The sequence below is a fragment of the Oryctolagus cuniculus genome, chromosome 3 (assembly GCF_051225735.1).
Source record: "Oryctolagus cuniculus isolate XC-2025 breed Fujian yellow rabbit chromosome 3, ASM5122573v1, whole genome shotgun sequence".
Taxonomy (NCBI): Eukaryota; Metazoa; Chordata; class Mammalia; order Lagomorpha; family Leporidae; genus Oryctolagus; species Oryctolagus cuniculus.
Genome location: NC_142869.1, coordinates 24,288,733 through 24,306,287, shown reverse-complemented (window position 1 = coordinate 24,306,287; position 17,555 = coordinate 24,288,733). Strand labels below are relative to the sequence as shown.

Genomic DNA, 17,555 nt, shown 5'->3' with positions numbered 1-17,555 from the left:
CAACTATATTCCTCTCTCTGGTTCACTATTATCTGTGTATTCTAAGACTATATTTCCAAGTCATACATCTTGGGGGGGAAATATGCCTCTAGAAAACCAATTCTGCTGTGTTTAGAAGCTACCCTAGAGCTATTCCCTTTAAGAAGGTAAAACAATTGGAACAATGTCTGAAGAAGCATATTTTTGTGTCCTTCATTGCAGCTCAGTATCCAATCAGAAGTTACATTTTGACAGAAATGTTTTATAGTATAGACATGTGTTTTGGAATATCATTTTCCATATAACAAGATGTATTTAATGACAGGTTTATAATAATCACCCAGAGGGGTAGCAATTAATCATTTATCATCTTAGCAAATATCATCATTCTATTTTTCACTGTATTTAATATTATACTTGACTTCTGACTTTAAACTATCTAAGATCACTTTATATGTTCAGAAATTCTACTTACTGGTCTTATGGCTATGAGAAATTTTTCACCCTGGAATAGACCCCATCATTTTACCCAGCTGGAACCATGTTGATTACTCTATTCCTTCCTTTGGTTTTCAAAATATTAGATATAATTAAACCTCTAACAAACAGAGCCAAGCCTTGATAATACATTCTTCATGAATTTTCTTTTGGTGCTTTGTTAAACAAGAGGATAAATACTGTTGACTCAATATTTGCTTTCATTGAACTTAGAGGGTATAGTACATTTGAACTATTTTTACCTAGTTGAGGTTGGAATTTTTTTTTTTTGAAAATTTAATAAACATGTGTGTGAAACTAGTAGTTAGATGCCGTTTAGTCTTGGATTGATGAGATAAAATTTATAGAAAGAAAAATTAGCAATCTAGCTACACTACTAAAATAGATTTAGGTTTCAGCAACAACAAAATATTTCAAAGTTGATAACACAGGCCGGTGCTGCGGCTCAATAGGCTAATCCTCCGCCTGCGGCGCTGGCACCCCGGGTTCTAATCCTAGTTGGGGTGCCAGATTCTGCCCCGGTCGCTCCTCTTCCTGTCCAGCTCTCTGCTGTGGCCCGGGAGTGCAGTGGAGGATGACCCAAGTCCTTGGGTCCTGCACCCGCATGGGTGACCAGGGGAAGCACCTGGCTCCTGGCTTCGGATCAGCGCAGTGCACAGGCTGCAGCGGCCATTGGTGGGTGAACCAATGGAAAAAGGAAGACCTCACTCTCTGTCTCTCTCTCTCACTGTCCACTATGCCTGTCAAAAAAAAAAAAAGTTGCTAACACAGACTTCATTGAGGAGTATATCCACCATCAAGCAACATTATGGTACTTTAGTATTTGTCATTATTTGCTATTATACTAAAAGCAAAACAAGAGTTCTTCCAAAAGTTTTTGGAAAAAATATACTATTAAAAAACTGGATGGGAATGGACATTTGGACAATTAAGACATCACTTGGGATGCCCACATGCCATAACAGAGTCCTAAGTTCGAGTCCTTGGATTCAATTCCTGGTTCTCTTTCCAACCGAGCTTCTTTATATGTGTACCCTGGCAGGCAGCAGGTGATGGCTCAAATACTTGATTCCTGGGGCTGGCACTGCAGCACAGTAGGTTAATCCTCCACCTGTGGTGCTGGCATCCCATATGGGCACCAGCTTGAGTCCCGGCTGCTTCTCTTCCAATCCAGCTCTCTGCTATGGCCTGGGAAAGCAGCAGAAGATGGTGCAAGTGCTTGGGCCCCTGAACCCATGTAGGTGACCAGAAGAAGCTCCTGGCCCCTGGCTTTGCAGCTATTTTGGGAGTTAACCAGTGGATAGAAGAACTTTCTCTCCTTCTCTCCCTCTATCTTTTTGTAACCCTAATAAATAAAATCTTTAAAAAGAAATTTGGGTCCAAGCCACCTATGTAGGAAAATCCAGACTGAGTTCCAGGTACCTGGTTTTGGCCTGGCCCAGTTTAGCTGTTGTGGTACTTGAACCTGTGGTGTGTATATTTATGTGTGTGTGTGTTCCTTTCAAATAAAAAAAGAAAGAGAAATTAAGAAAAAAAAGAATTATGCAAGCATTTCAAAAATTTTTGCACCAAAATAACCTTATCTTCTAATTTCATTTTACATGAACTTTTTAAAATACCCTTGTATATGCATTCAACTTTTAGAAGCTTCAAGAATCATTGATAATCAATATAAATTCAGCAAATTGTACTTATATGTCAACTTCAGATACAGATTTGCAAAAACCTCAGATAGAGATCGTATCTCCTTTATCACAAGCAAGGACTCAGTCCTAAAACTCAGCAATGACCCATAACTAATTCCATTTCCAGCTATGATAGAACTGTCAAGTCCCTAGTGGTTTCTAAATGCATCTTGAGTGAACATTTGGCCTAGTGGTTAAGAAGCCTGTTAGGGGGGCCAGCACTGTGGTATAGCGGGTAAAGACACCACCTGTAGCTCCAGTATCCCATGTGTACACCAGTTTGAGTCCCAGCTGCTCCACTCCCTATCCAGATCCATGATAATATGCCTGGGAAAGCAGCAGAAGATGGCACAAGTTGCTTGGGTCCCTGCACCCACATGGAAGACCTAGAAGAAGCTCCTGGCTCCTGGCTTTTTACCAGCCCAGCTCTAGCTGGGGAGTGAACCACTGGATGGAAGATTTCTCTCACTCTCGCTCTCTCATTCTGTGTGTGTGTGTGTCTTTCTTTCTTGCTCTCTCTAAATTCTGCTTTTCAAATAAATAAATAAGTCTTTAAAAAAATAAAAGAAAAAGAAGCCTGATGGGATGCCTGCACTCCATATCAGAATGCCTGGGTTTGAGACCTAGCTGTTCCCAATTCTAGCTTCCTGCTAATGCACACTATGGGAGGCAGCAAGTAATACCTCAAATAGGTAAGTCCTTGCCACCCATATGGGAAATCTAGACTGAGTTTTCGGTTCCCAGCTTTGGTCTGGCCCAACCCTGATTATTATGAGTATCTGGGGAGTGAATCCCCAGGTCTGTCTCTCTGTCTAGCACTATGTTTCTCCTTTTCTCTCTGCCTCTCAAATAAATAATTTAAAAAAAAATGTAGCTAAATCAAAATTCCATGTGACATGACCATGAAGATCTCAAAATATTATAGCCATAAGTTGACAAAAACAGCAATACTCTTGGGCTCTTGATGGGTAAATAGAGCAGGAAGGGGTCTATTTAATAATTTAAAGGTAATGTGTTATCTTTATTTCAGCCTGATATAGAGAACATCTATTTTATGCAGAGTTCCCCAATCAGGAAGTTATCTTCCTCACCAAAGGACTAGAAAGAAAAAGAGAGAAAATAGAACAGAAGGAAGGGAGAGGACACACCATCTCAAGAAAAGCAGAATTTTCTAGTCTGAGTTAGACCAGAAAACTGGAAAACCTTGGGAAAAGTCACCATTGGATGCAGACATTTTGAATTTTGGAGTCTAACCTGCTCTCTTAGGAATCCCATGAATAAAGTTTTAGAATGGATAGGCCCTAACTATCACTATTAACACACTGGTTCCTAGAGTGGGCAAAGCAGAAAAGTAAACAACTCTCTAAGTGTAAAACTATACCTTTTTTTCTTTTAATGATATGTATTAAGGATTTCCCATATGTTGAACTCTAAACCAGATCCTGCAGATCAAGTGGCAAATGGATAGACCAGGCAATGTTCACAGTGAGCATGGCTCAGGACTAAATGGGTTCTGTCAATTTCAAATAGCAGCCATGCTTGTGGTAAGTGATGACATATTTTCAACTCAAGAGAAAAGATTTGTAGTTTATTTTCATTTCCATGACTTCTAGGACTTTTTTTTATAACATATGCATTATACTCAAATTGTGGATTATTAAATTATTGCTAGCCCCATTCCATTAGTATAAATGGCTGCGAATGTATTGTTTCCATTTCCCTAGAGTATGCTGTGTGCTGACTGGTTACTTGGCAAGTTGAGAACTACAATGCGTAATTGCCTAGGGAGTGCAAGTACCCCATTGGTGCTCCACTTTAGCACCCTCATTTGTTTTTACATTCATGAATCAAACCTTAAACTACTAATGTAAGCATTAGGGATGAGGAGGGTGAGATTTCATTGGAGTTTACACTCAAGTGTGGGAAACAGATCCTACTTATATGACAAACTACAACGCCAGGTAATGAGTTCCAAAGGCCAGAAATTTCACTGCCATTAAAGAGTCCTACTTCCTTTTGCCACACATCCCTGGATTCCATGTTGGTCAATTAGCCTCCCTATTTCACTCTAGAAATTCTCTCCTCCTATGTTCTGCCACAGCCCACTTGGCTTTTCTTCGATTTTATGTCCATAACTCTCCCTCAGTGATCTATTTGTAAAATGTAGATTTCACCTTCTTCAGATTCACAACTTTTGAAATCAAATTCCAATTCCTTGGCTAAGCAGAGGTCTTCAGGACCTATGCTCAGCTTCCCACTGCAGCCGCTTTTCCGGCACCAGCTGAACACATGGACTCCAAGTAACATATCTGTCTTTCAGATTCACGTCTCAGACTTTCTACAAATACAGACCTCTACTCTGGAATGCCCAACTCTAAACCAATCCAACAAAGCCTTGAAAACGTTAAGACTTAGCATTATCTCTACAAAATTCTGTCTCTCCACTTTCATATCCTATAATCTGAGTTAGATATCCCACATCCATACAGAGAATACTGTCCCTCCACATATCACAATACTTATCTCTCTGTATTATCTTTTTCATCTCCGACATTGGACTGGTTATAAGCACTTTGGGGTTCAAGATTATATCCTATAGATAAATAGATTAGTATTATGAAAGTACAAATGATGGATGGAAAGAATAAGTGGATAAATATTACAGAAGCACAGATAACAAAATCTTTATCTTGGCTGAGGAAATGGGGAAAAGGTGATACTGTAATATTATAGAAGGAGTGACATTTAAAGCTGTCTTGAAGGTTGAATAGAATTTTGCATATGAATGCATAGATTCCTTTGATTTGCACAAATTAAGATAATGCTAAAATAAGTACATTAGAAATTTTGATTCATGTAGAAAACTATGGCCAAAATGTAGGTAATCTAACTAGCATATTTATTTGTAATATGCATGGACATAATGTTTTTTGCATGCCTGCTTAATTATACCATGTTGACTATGCAGCAAATCATCTTGCTTGCCCTGAATAAACCAGATCTAATTTTACTTTATCCCAGCTACATAAATCCAATTAAACTGCTGTTCTTACCAGAAAAGCTGCTTCCAGAACTTAATAGGGTTATTTAAGAAATGAAGTAAATTTCAAGATAACCTGTATACTGTACGTATGAGCTAAACAAAGAATAATAGACAAATAAGCATGGATCAATTCAAGCTTCAGAGCTCAAATTTTTTGGAAGGGGTCACTTGTTCTCCCTTTGTTCAATGTCATATATTTTAACATACTAATTTCTATCTCTGACAACAACAAAAATAGAGTCAATTTTTTAAGATTTTTGTATGCTGTGGAGTCTAAAACATTAGCTTTCAAATCTACTTTTATAGTTTTAAAAAGACATCCAAAATTAGAAATCATATGATGAATCTTTTTGCAAATTAAGAAGCTTAATAAGATACCATATTACCAGCTATTTCTTTTATAGGTACTTACTACAAATAGTCCCGTGGTCATTTCATATAGAGATCTCTGATGACTAAAGGCAAAATTAAACATATAATAACTAATACTTTCTTACCCTTTTTCCAGTATATGCCTAGAGTCAAAATAGGACCATTATTTACAAAGATCAGATGCAAAATGTAAAGTATATCTTGCCAAATGATTACAGAAAATGAAGAAGTATATTTTTCTCTTTCATGTCTTACTTTTGATTTTAGGACTTCAGGAACTGAAGGGAAGTAATCCTCATAGGAACTATTTTGAAGAAAAGATTTTTTAAATCGAATTGTGGATTGCAGGAGTCTTAGATTTTCTGTAAAGGAAGAGAGAAGAATTACCTTAAATGAATTAAAGTTCACTTAGGAAACTCATTTTAAAAGATTTTTTAAATTTATTTTACTTGAAAGAGTTACACAGAGAGAAAAGGAGAGGCAGAGAGAGAGAGAGAGAGTTCTTGCATCAGATGGTTCACTCCCCAGATGGTCACATCAGCTGGAGTTGTGCCAATCTGAAGCCAGGAGCCAGGAGCTTCTTCCAGGTCTCCCACACGGGTGCAGGGGCCCAAGGGCTTGGGCCATCTTGTATTGCTTTCCCAGGCCATAGCAGTGAGCTGGATGAGAAATGGAGCACCCAGAACTAGAACCTGCACCCATATGGGATGCTAGCGCTTCAGGCCAGGACGTTAACCCGCTGCGCCACAGCGCTGGCCCCAGGAATCTCATTTTAAAAACATTGTTGGGGCTGTGGTGTAGAAGGTCAAGCCTCCACCTGCAGTGTCAGCATCACACATAGGCGCCGGTTCCCATCCTGGCTTCTCCACTGTTGATCCAGCTGCTTGCTAATGTTCCTGGGAAGCAGTGGAGAATGTTTCAAGTGTTTGGGCCCCTGCACCCATGTGAGAGACCCAGAAAAAGCTTCTGGATTCTTGCTTCCAACCAGCCCTGTTCCAGTCATTGAGGAGTGAACTAGTACATGAAAAAGCAATCTCTCTCTCTCTCTTTCTCTACTTTCAAATACATAAATAAACTTAAACTGACAGATCAAAAAAGACACATATATATAGATTTATCATTGTTTTTCCTAAGATAATACCCTCATTCAATACAAAGACAAAAAATTAATCTTTCCTTGAACTATGGGAACTATAGAGTTCATTACCTTAAAATATTCATAGATATTCTGCTTAGAGATAAAAATATCCATAAGCAAAAGTGTTACACAGTTCTAGCTTTTTGTAAACTGCTTGTGCTTTCATGTCTGACTTTTGAACATACTGTAAATTGAAGTGTTCTGGGGAGAATAGGTTATACAATCATTGCGATGTAAAGATGCCCTTCCAACTTTGATTAATTCGTGCCTAGTCAAAAAAGACCATGTTTCAGTATTCACTGTGCTATTTATTTTTGCCATTAAGTGTCAAAAAGCTATTTTGGTGTAGGAAAAAAAGAATGTGTTTCTCCTAAAAATGTGAGCAATAGATGTTCTTTTAAAAAAGAAACATTTGATTAAATGTGATCTTCATGGTCGCCCATGTAGGCAGAAAATTGAAAATAAAATGTAAGAGTAGAAAGTGAAAATAGTCTGCTACAGAATTACCTTTGTTTATAGAATTTGCATCTGCTTGTGGAACTCTGTATTATCATTCTTCATTAGTTCTTAACAACTAAGATTATTAAGGGCATAGAAAATGTCATGAAGGGTTATGTGAATCGCTAATGACTCTGGACACTTGGAAAGTTTGTCCAGGTGCCCATTATCACATTTTCCATTATATGGCCATTGTATAGTAAAGTTTCTGCATGTGCTAGCAACAGCAGAGAAAAATATATCATAGCATGATTAGATAGTCTTTTTATATACCCAGTCACCAAACTAAATCTGAGGTATATGGGTACTAAGTAGTTTTTTTAATCCTTTTTCCAACAAATACCTTAAAAAATTACCACTTTTAGAATAGAATTAGAAATGATGAGCAGTTTTACTGTTTAGAAAAGTATTACCTTCTGATCCCTTGGCCAAATTGTCAGTGACATTTCTCACACATGCCAAATAAGGAAGATAAGGACTATTTGCCGATATATTTAAGAGAGAATCTTCAAAGTTCTCCAGGATCAGAAGCCTGTAGAATTAGAAAAGAACATATCAATTAAACCATATATGCAGTACACATATAAAATAAAGCAAAACTATTTTGTTGACCTTATTTTTGCCCCTGGTTGTTTGGTATGGGTTGACGTACCCATCAAAATACTGTAAATTTGGACATGTTTCCTCATCAAGACCAACTGTACCATGCCAGCACCACTCTGGATCCTTTGTGCATTTGCCTTTTCTATGTGCTGTCAAAATCGTTAGTCATTTTAGTATCAATTCAGAAGTGACCTTAAGATCATTTCTAGGCACAGTTATATGAAAGAAAAAACACCACAAGGCTAGCAATCCCCAAATACAGGATTCTTAGTTACAGTTGAATTATTGATAAACAATAATTAATTTTCTACTATAAAGGCATTCTATGAGTCTTGTCAGCTCTTCTTTTCTTTTTTCTAAATCTGGAAAATCCCTCCTGGGCCTCAGTTTCTTCCTCTGTCCAATGAGAGGAAGCAGCCTGAATGATCTATCTATCTATCACATCTGATGACTATATTTAAATGTACTTCATTGTGAGGAAAAGGAAATGGTTCAATCCAATTAATCAATGTAAGTTCTTTTTTCCTCCAAGCAATTTAGTGTTATCAAGTTAACTACTTTCTGGCTTTCTTTCTCAATAACTGCCAGGTAAGAACACAGCCTAATTTTTTTATCCAACCAATTTTGTGTTCCAAAGTCAGCTACTTGCTGGTTTCCTGTCACGTAGAATGGCGTGTAAGAATGCAATCTAAGACTTCTGAGGTGTGTGTATGTACATGAGCAATTGCATGTTTCTGTTCTATGTGCCCTGTCACTTTGACTGTGAGGTTGCCTCTGTAGTTATTTTCTAAGTTCTTTCCTTAGTGTCTACTACTGAATTTCATATACCATAAACATGGAATAAATGGCAAAGGTTGATTTGAGAGCCATCTGCTTTTAATCAACCTGTGCAGTACACAAATTAACTAGTCCTGGGGCCAGCGCTATGGCATAGTGGATAAAGCCACTGCCTGTCGGGTTGGCTTCTCATATGGACACCAATTCAAGTCCCAGCTGTACCACTTCTAATCCAGCTCTCTGCTATGGCCTGGGAAAGCAATGCAAGATGGCCCAAGTGCTTAGGCCTCTGCATCTGCATGGGAAGACCCAGAGGAAGCTCCTGGCTTCTGGCTTTGGATTGGTGTATTTCTGGCCTTTGCGGCCAATTGGAGAGTGAACTATTGGATGGAAGATCTCTCTCTCTCTCTCTCTCTTTCTCTCTCTCTCTAACTCTGACTTTCAAATAAATAAATAAATCTTTAAAAAAAAAAAGTACTGAATTCTTCCTAATAAAATTTCAGCTCCCTGTCAGCCTCAAACTGCATTTGCTGTGGTATCTGCAGACCTGGAGCACTAGAATTAGAAATGCTGGGATGCCTTTAGGTTCTGATAAAGATAACTGGCATCAGCAATAAGCATTCAGTTGTCTCAGTTTTAAAGAGTTCTTTAAACTTATCATTTTCAATAGCTGTGTTTAAAAGACTTGACTATAGGGGAGGGGGAGAATACAGCATTGTGGTATAGCAGGTAATGTCATCACCTATGACATGGACATCTCATATGGGTACCTGTTGGAGTCACAGCTGCTCCATATCTGATCCAGCTCCCTGCTAATGGCCTGGGAAAAGAAGCCAAAGATGGCCCAAGTTTTTAAGCCCCTGCTACCCTTGTAACAGACCTAAATGAGGCTCCTGGTTCCTGGCTTTGGCCTGGCCCAGCCCTGGCTGTCGTGACTATCTGGGAGCAATCCAATGGATGAAAGATCTCTCTGTCTCTCCCTGTCTCTCTCTGTAACTCTACTTTCAAATAAATAACTAAATAAATCTTTAAAAGATTTGGCTATCTGGTACATAGCAATCTGGCTCCATCAGTCACCTTAGAGGAGTGAGGTGGCAGCAGAAATAAGATATTCAGAGTTTGCCAAGAACTTACTCAAGGTTGAGGATTTCTCACTAAATAATAGAAAATTTATAAACTACATTGATCCTAGTTTTGGAAAAAGAAACAAATGGTTAAAACTAAGTCCTATTCTGTTTTTATTTGTACAAATTTACATTTGCACAAAAATGTATTCTTTGAAATTAAAGTCAGAATTTCAATACTGTAATTTATCAGACTAAAGCAATCTTTACCTCTCAGGCCAGCTAGTCTGTATAATTGCCTTGAACTACAGGAATTTTCCTCAATCAGCTCCTACAGGCAACTGCTTGCATTTTCTACCATAATTATTAGTTACTTCACTAATCTGCTTACATTAATGGTCAATAGACACCAAGATTACTGCTGTCATTTACATTGCCTGTTCCTGGGAATTTATATGTTACAATAAAAGTCCAAAATTAAATTACCAATAAGCAGTTTTGCCTACCTGAGTATCACTGAAAGCAAGCAAATTTCCCATTATTTTCATTAAGTATAAGAAATGTTTTGATTCTTTGAAAATCAAAAGAAATAGTAACGTGAAACATTAAATGCTTCTGTAGTGTGAATGTTTGGTATCCTCCCATAAAATCTGTATGTTAAAATCCTAACCTCCAAGATTATATTATATGTAAATTAGGAGGTGGCACTTTTGGGGGATGATCATGTAATGAGGAGAGAATTCTCATGAACAGGATTAGGGCCCTTGTGAAAAAGGTTGCACTGGGCTGCCTGACCCCTTCTACCCTGTGGCACACACAATGATGAGGTGTCTCTCTATGCCAAACTGTGGGCCCTCATCAGACACCAAGTTTGCTGATATCTTTTTCTTTGACTTGTCAGCCTCCAGAACTGTGAAAGATAAATTTTTATGGTTTAGAAGCCACGCAGTTTAAGGTAATTTGTTACAGCAGTTTAAACTAAGACAGAAGCTTATATATTTTTTCTTGGAGAAAGACCTTAAAGAGTGGAAACTGGACCCTCCAGCTAGAATCTCCTCAAAGGCATAAGGCAACCAACACAACATGACACATTAGATTTTATTATGCAATCTTAGATCTGAAAGAGATCCACATTATATTATCTGAAAGTCTTAACTTTACACTTCAATGGTGCCCTTTCCTTTGGTCAACCAATAGTTGATTTCTCTATTCCATGATTTTATATATTTATAAGATACCTTATCATTTATGAACTGTTTTAATTGCTAGTTTGGCCAAGTTACCCACCAGTTGAGACACAAAACTTACTGTGCAGCCAGGCTGCTTGGAGAGAGTATCTGCTCATCATCTTCATTCCACACATGTGCTGTGTTAACAGAGCCACCTAAAGTAATTATATTTATATCAGTTAACATTTAGTGTATTTGCTTAGATAATTTCTCTTAAAAAGAAAACATCCCAGACCAAATTAATGGGGAAAAATACAGAAAATATGAAGAGTTATCTTGAAAGAATTTGACAAATGTTGTCTATGCTTTTTTGTTGGAATTATTTAGGATATTTATAGAAAATTGATGCCTACCAATCAAATAATCCAAATGGGAGGCCAGCATTGTAGTACAGGGTATTTGAGTCCTGGCTGTTCTGCTTCCAACTCAACTTCCTGCCAATGTGCCTGAGAAAGCAGTGGATGATGGCTCAAGTGTTTGGGACCCTGCAATCCATGTGGGAGACTCAGAATTCCTGGCTGCTGGTTTCTACCTGGCCCAGTCCTGGCTCTTAGGGCCATTTGGGAAATGAACTAGCAAATGGAAGATCTTGATGTCTCTCTCTCCTTCATTCTCTCCCTTCCTTACTCTCTAAACCTCCACCTCTCAAATAAATAAATCTTTTTAAAAAATCTAGATGGTTAAGCACATGGATTTCTAACAAATCCTTTCTTTTTGCATCAAATCAATATATTATTTTACCCTATAACTTGTATGCATATCCGACAAATACTATATAAAAATTGACTACTACATTATTTGTCAAACTAATGCAGCCAATTTCAGTCTTATGGGTCACTGGATTTTTCTTTCCTTCATTTGTTTAGAATGTAGTTTTAGGGAGCTTCTGCCATCTATATTTCCTATCTTTCAAATGCACCCACCGATCTCCACTGAATGCAGCCATGAATGCAAACTGGATAATGTTAGCAGAATTGTTCTGTGTGATCTCAAATAACATAAATGTGCAGAGTGTAGTAGGCAATCAGTAAGTTGAGTTTAATGGAAACCATATGTGAAGATCTAATTCCACATTGTGAGTTGTCTCTAAGTTAAATAGGTCACTGACTCAGCTAGCTGCATTAGGTTGTGTCATAAAATGTGTGCAACAGCATTCACATGAAAAATTGAAAATGAACGTGCTTTAGATGGCCACTGCACAAATAAAACACCACAAAACCAATGCTTTCATTCAGCTCCTTTATGGAAATGGTATTATTTGTTTCAGTCTTCCCTTCAGACACTACTCATTCCTTGTAAATAAGCTAGTACTTTTCAGTGCTGTCATTTTTAATTTTGGCCTAATCACTTTCAATGGAATATTTTACCACCAGCTTTAATAGTTCTTCTGTTGTCACTAGTTAGTGCTTCCCTAAAACTTTTCCTAAAACTCTTAGCACAAAATTATGTCATCACCCACTTTTCTGTTACCAATTATTTATTTTATTTTGGTTAATATGTGCGTTAAATAGATTATGCTAGAATTAAACACCTCCTTGTATACCTTCTGTATCAGTCATATTTATATGTTTTTTGTGCAGCCCCTGGTAACTGTCAGAACTGATTTTTCAGTTTTCCAAGTCAGGAGAATAAAGTTTCCTATACTCTGCTCAAAGTGGCTGAAAATTACATGAGTGAGTTAAAGGGTCAAGCATGAAGATGCTTAGAATAAATAAAGCTAATTAATAAGAGAAACACCTATTACTTATTGGTATCCATACATAGAATAACCAAGAATAGAAATCTACTGAGATTTGTGCTATTACAATGTCAAAGTGTATAAAATTGTTTTTGCAAGATCAAATCATTGCCCACTTTGAAATCCTATGGGATGCTGAGTGAGTTAATTGGCATTTGTATACTCTTTTTCATCAAGCTATTAAAATGAGTGACTAATAGAAAATTAACTGTATATTATCAATGATAGACTTGACACTGAAGTTAAATAGGGACTTTTCCCTCTAGGCACTGAGGACTATAAAGTATTTTGGAAGAAATGTTTGTAATAAGCATCCCTTAATGGAAAGGAAAATGTTACAGACTTTTTAAAAAGTGAGATTTCATTCCTTTTTTATTTGTAGAATTAGGCACCTTTAAAAATGGTTCCCAAAGACATCTAGTACACAGATAACCTTTTTCATCAGTAGGACTGGTTTATACTTAAAAAAATGTAATTTCATGTAATTTGCTATTTGCAAAAGAGCAAATACTAATGAGTCACAAGGCCAATCTCTACTCCCAAAAGTCAGTTTTTATAAGTGGAAATACTAGAGCTTATTAGCTTTGTAGCAGCAACCCTGGCTGGGGCAGAGCTGAGAACTGGATACCTTAAGACAGAAAATCAGGAGACAACCTTCTCTCGAAGTGCTGATTACGAGCTTCATATTTTTGTCATTGCCAAGCAAGCACCTGAAGCAACCTTGGGGTGTGTTGAGAACAGGTTGGATCAGAAATAGAAAAAATGGGGTGGGGAGGCTTGTAGAAATTAGAGTGTGACTCTTTTATTAATAAGGATTTAAAAAAATCAGTGTAGAGAAGACAGGGATGGTTAGGAAAAAATCTATGTGTACAAAGGAGTGTGAGTGGCATGAGGAGGCAGCTTCCAGCAGTGGCTGAAAGGGGGAGCTGATCTGAGGCTGAACAGATACTTGTGCATTCCAGGGAGATGCCTTGGAATCGAGTGCATATGTGACCTAGGGAAAAAAATGTGAGAAGGTTCTCTAGAGAAAAGTATGAGGGACTGGCATTGGGGGAGGGAGATTCGGGTTCTAATCTCTGTTTGACCACTTGATAGATGTGTAACACAGGCAAAGTGCTCAGCCTCATATGCCTCAGTGTCTTTCTCTGCAAAAATGGGATAATAACTGGAGCTTGTGATGTTATTTTAATGTCAACTAAAGATAATTTATGATAATAAATAACTTAACCCATCTTGAATGCTAGTCATTAATTCCATAATTATAGATATAAGAATATTCTAGACTAGAAATTGGTGTCAAATGGTGTGTTGGACTCTCCACTGGGAATTCTTCAGCACTTCCACAAACCTCCAATTCATGTGAATTTAAAATAATAAAACACTAAGCATGACATACCAAGTACTCATTATTTTCTTTATTTAAAAAAGTAGTTTAAAACCTGCAAATTATCTTAACCCTGTCATACACTTGAGAAGGCCCAAGCAACTCTATTCTAAGATGCTACCCTACTCCAGCTCAACAGATATAAAAGCAGTGAAGAAAGTATGTTCAGTTCAAAAACATGGCTGATCACTTTGAACATTAAGCACCAGTGGCCTGGACACTGCAGAGACGCCCGTACTTTTAAAGTAGAATCACTTCCTCAGTTATCAGTGGCAGTTTGAATTCCCTAAAGGATTTCTGGAAATATCTTAGAGGATATTTTAAAAGCTACAAAATTCCACAGGTATGGGTTAATGACTTTTGAAAATACACAAAACATAAAAGCAAAAAGAGAAGCAAAAAAAAATGGTAAGTACAACCAATTTTACAGGTAAAATACATGTATTCCCTTGTCATCTTGACCATATGATAACATGTTTTAATACTTGTGAAGGTTATTAGTATATTCACAGACATAAGACATGGCCATTATTAAATACTGAAAACTGAGTTATCTGTTCACCAGAAAACTGGCTTTTGTTGCCTAGTTAATAAGAAGCACTGCTTACTTCCCTGGTTTCTAAGACATTGATGAGCTTTTGTCCTTTATTTAAAAAAATAACTTTTCCATTTCATACTTATTATAAGGTATACATCTGAAGATAAAAAAGAAAAGAATAGGAAGAAAAAATAAATTTCTCAAATCTTTAAATGCAAATATAAAAATTACCTGCTGGTGACATAATTAGCATTAGCATTTGTTAGTGCACTGTCTGGTATTCTGCCTTTTTTTTTTTTTTTTTTTTTTTTTTTTTTTGACAGGCAGAGTAGATAGTGAGAGAGAGAGACAGAGAGAAAGGTCTTCCTTTTGCCATTGGTTCACCCTCCAATGGCCGCCACAGCTGGCGCGCTGCAGCAGGCACACCGCGCTGATCCGAAGGCAGGAGCCAGGTGCTTCTCCTGGTCTCCCATGGGGTGCAGGGCCCAAGCACTTGGGCCATCCTCCACTGCACTCCCTGGCCACAGCAGAGAGCTGGACTGGAAGAGGAGCAACCGGGACAGAATCTGGTGCCCCGACCGGGACTAGAACCCGGTGTGCTGGCGCCACTAGGTGGAGGATTAGCCTATTGAGCTGCAGTGCCAGCAGCCTTGATTTTTTTTTTTTAAAGGTTAAACCTGCTTTTCTAATGTTCATCAAGACCATTAAATTTAACAATAATCAATCTTGAAAGTTAGTCATTAATTCCATAATTATAGATATAAAAGTGTTCTAGACTAGAAATTGGTATCAAACAGTATAATGGACTCTCTAGTGGGAATTCTTCAAAGCTTCCACAAACCTCCTATTCATATGAAAATTGATATTTTAAGAAAATACAATGAACAATTAGCTTTTGAACAGATACCCTAGCTGTATGCTTATTTTGTAACACAAAAGCAAGAGTCTATGTATTTAAAAGCTGACAAACTCAATTGAGAAAGCATAATTCTAAATTAAGTCAAGGGTTGTAAATGTTAATCAAATGTTTTACTTGGGAAACAGGGATTTACTCCTTATATACCAAAACCTACGACTAGATGCATGGGTATGTGCACATGTGTGTTTCCACATGAGTGGTAGATAATGATATTCTACATACCCATAGGTAACATTTTTAACATCAGAATTTTATTATTTAAAATATCTTTTTTAAAAATATTAGACATCTTTGTGGGTACAATATATTTTAATGCTTTTATACAATGTATAAGGATCAATCAGGGTAGCAGCATTAAAGATGGCGTTGTCCAACTCAGAAGCCATGTGCTCTACTTTATCTCTCAAGGTAACAGTGGATTTATATTGAAATATTCATGTTCTTAGGGCCATTATACATTTTCAAGATGGGGTGGTTGAGGAGTGTTTTTTTTTATCAGAAGGACAAAAGTTGGGAAATCAGGCCAAAAAAAAAAAAAAAAAACTACAATTCTTTCCATGCATTTGTTTGAAAAATTGTGGTGGAAGTCTATTTGTTGAAATTTACTCCCTGATATTTATTTTCCATACCTAGTGTAAACAAATTTTAAAAGCTTAAGAGAGATCATTTTTACTAAGTGAAAACTCTAGAAAGTCAGTCTCTTTTCTGCCATTTCTCTTTTCCTCTACACTTTGATTAACAAGAAATTCATATTTATTTGTAGCACATATCCCCACCTAATAACATCATGTACATGTGATAAACTCAGTGGCACTCTGCTTTGTATTCCTAATGTGCTTTGTGACACTGAATTTAACACAGTAAGATGGAAATAGAATACCTTGAGCTGGGGAGTCCAGAGTGTACAGCAGATGTTTAACAGACTTCTGGACGGTTCTGAAGCCGTCATTAGTTTCAGCACGTGGGTAAACCTTCTGCACCATCAGCAGCACCCTAACAAGTAGAAAAACAATTTACACCAGATTGTGTTTGGGGGTTTACAGACAAAAACAAAAGGTTATTCAAGGAGAAAATAGCTACAGTATAGAAAAATTATTCTTATAGCATAAAGGACAAGATGCTGCTTTTGTAATTTAATTACTTCTTTGTCTGTTCATGCACAAAATCCCAAGAGAATGTTCATGAACCAGAACAGAGACGTTTTTGTTTCGAGGATTTTAAAGCCTCAAAGGCCTTGAAATAAGGGAGCAAACTTTCTTTTTTGGCTGTTAAGACTTAGAGTGCTTAGGAAATGCAACTTCCAATGAAAAGATACCTCTTTTTTAAAGAATAAAGGAATTAAATATTACAAATTATTTTCATTAAAAATCATGCCCATATAAGAGAGTCAGTTTCAGTTATAGCTAATATTTAAGTATTTGAAGAAAATTTATCTTATGCTAAACAAATAGTAATGTTGTGGAGAAAAAATGGAGCTTGTGCCTTAATTAAAGATATCTATCCATCCTCTAAGTGGCCTGTGGGCTCTACTCCAGAGGTAGCTCAAAGTTAATATCCTTACTAATTGGCACTGTCTTCCTATGATTTTTATGTTACAAATCAGATGGTGCAGTCTACACTGGGCATGGACAATCAGAAAATTCACTTATGCTGGAGTTCATTCTATATTTCCCAAAAGCAATTAATTACTTAGGAAAAGACTTTTTATGCCCTTATAGTCATTAGCACATTTTAAAAGAAATATTGTTATTGTATAAGCATGTCTTAATTTCATAAATACTGTGATTTATACCAACAATCAAGACTGAGTCAATGTTTTAATTAACTTGAGTAGTAACTAGAACTAAAGGATTTTGTTAACAATTTGTTATTGTGAAGTTAAATGCAATATGAATGGCCTAATAGTTTTTCCCTATCAAGTATCCTAGTAAGCTGAAAGCTTACTCCAGAAATATATAAAGTACATGTGTATACTTCCATGGTATTCTATAATATTGTTAACTCTTTAAGATCTAGATTAGGATCATTTTAATTTTAGCCCCCTATATATGAATAAAAGTGGTTTAGAGAGCTCAATGTTGAGAACCCTA

The 17,555-nt window shown here is 36.9% G+C and overlaps 1 protein-coding gene across 1 annotated transcript in view; it reads right to left on the bottom strand.

The window, feature by feature from the left end:
* Positions 1-17,555, bottom strand: part of ABCA12 (ATP binding cassette subfamily A member 12) — a 183,905-nt gene that overhangs the window by 83,635 nt on the left and 82,715 nt on the right. The window contains exons 8-11 of the mRNA XM_051848234.3: positions 16,346-16,458; positions 10,966-11,041; positions 7,627-7,745; positions 5,833-5,939 (exon numbers count right to left, since the gene is read on the bottom strand). Coding sequence (XP_051704194.2) covers positions 5,833-5,939; positions 7,627-7,745; positions 10,966-11,041; positions 16,346-16,458 — 415 coding nt within the window. The remainder of the gene's footprint in view (positions 1-5,832; positions 5,940-7,626; positions 7,746-10,965; positions 11,042-16,345; positions 16,459-17,555) is intronic.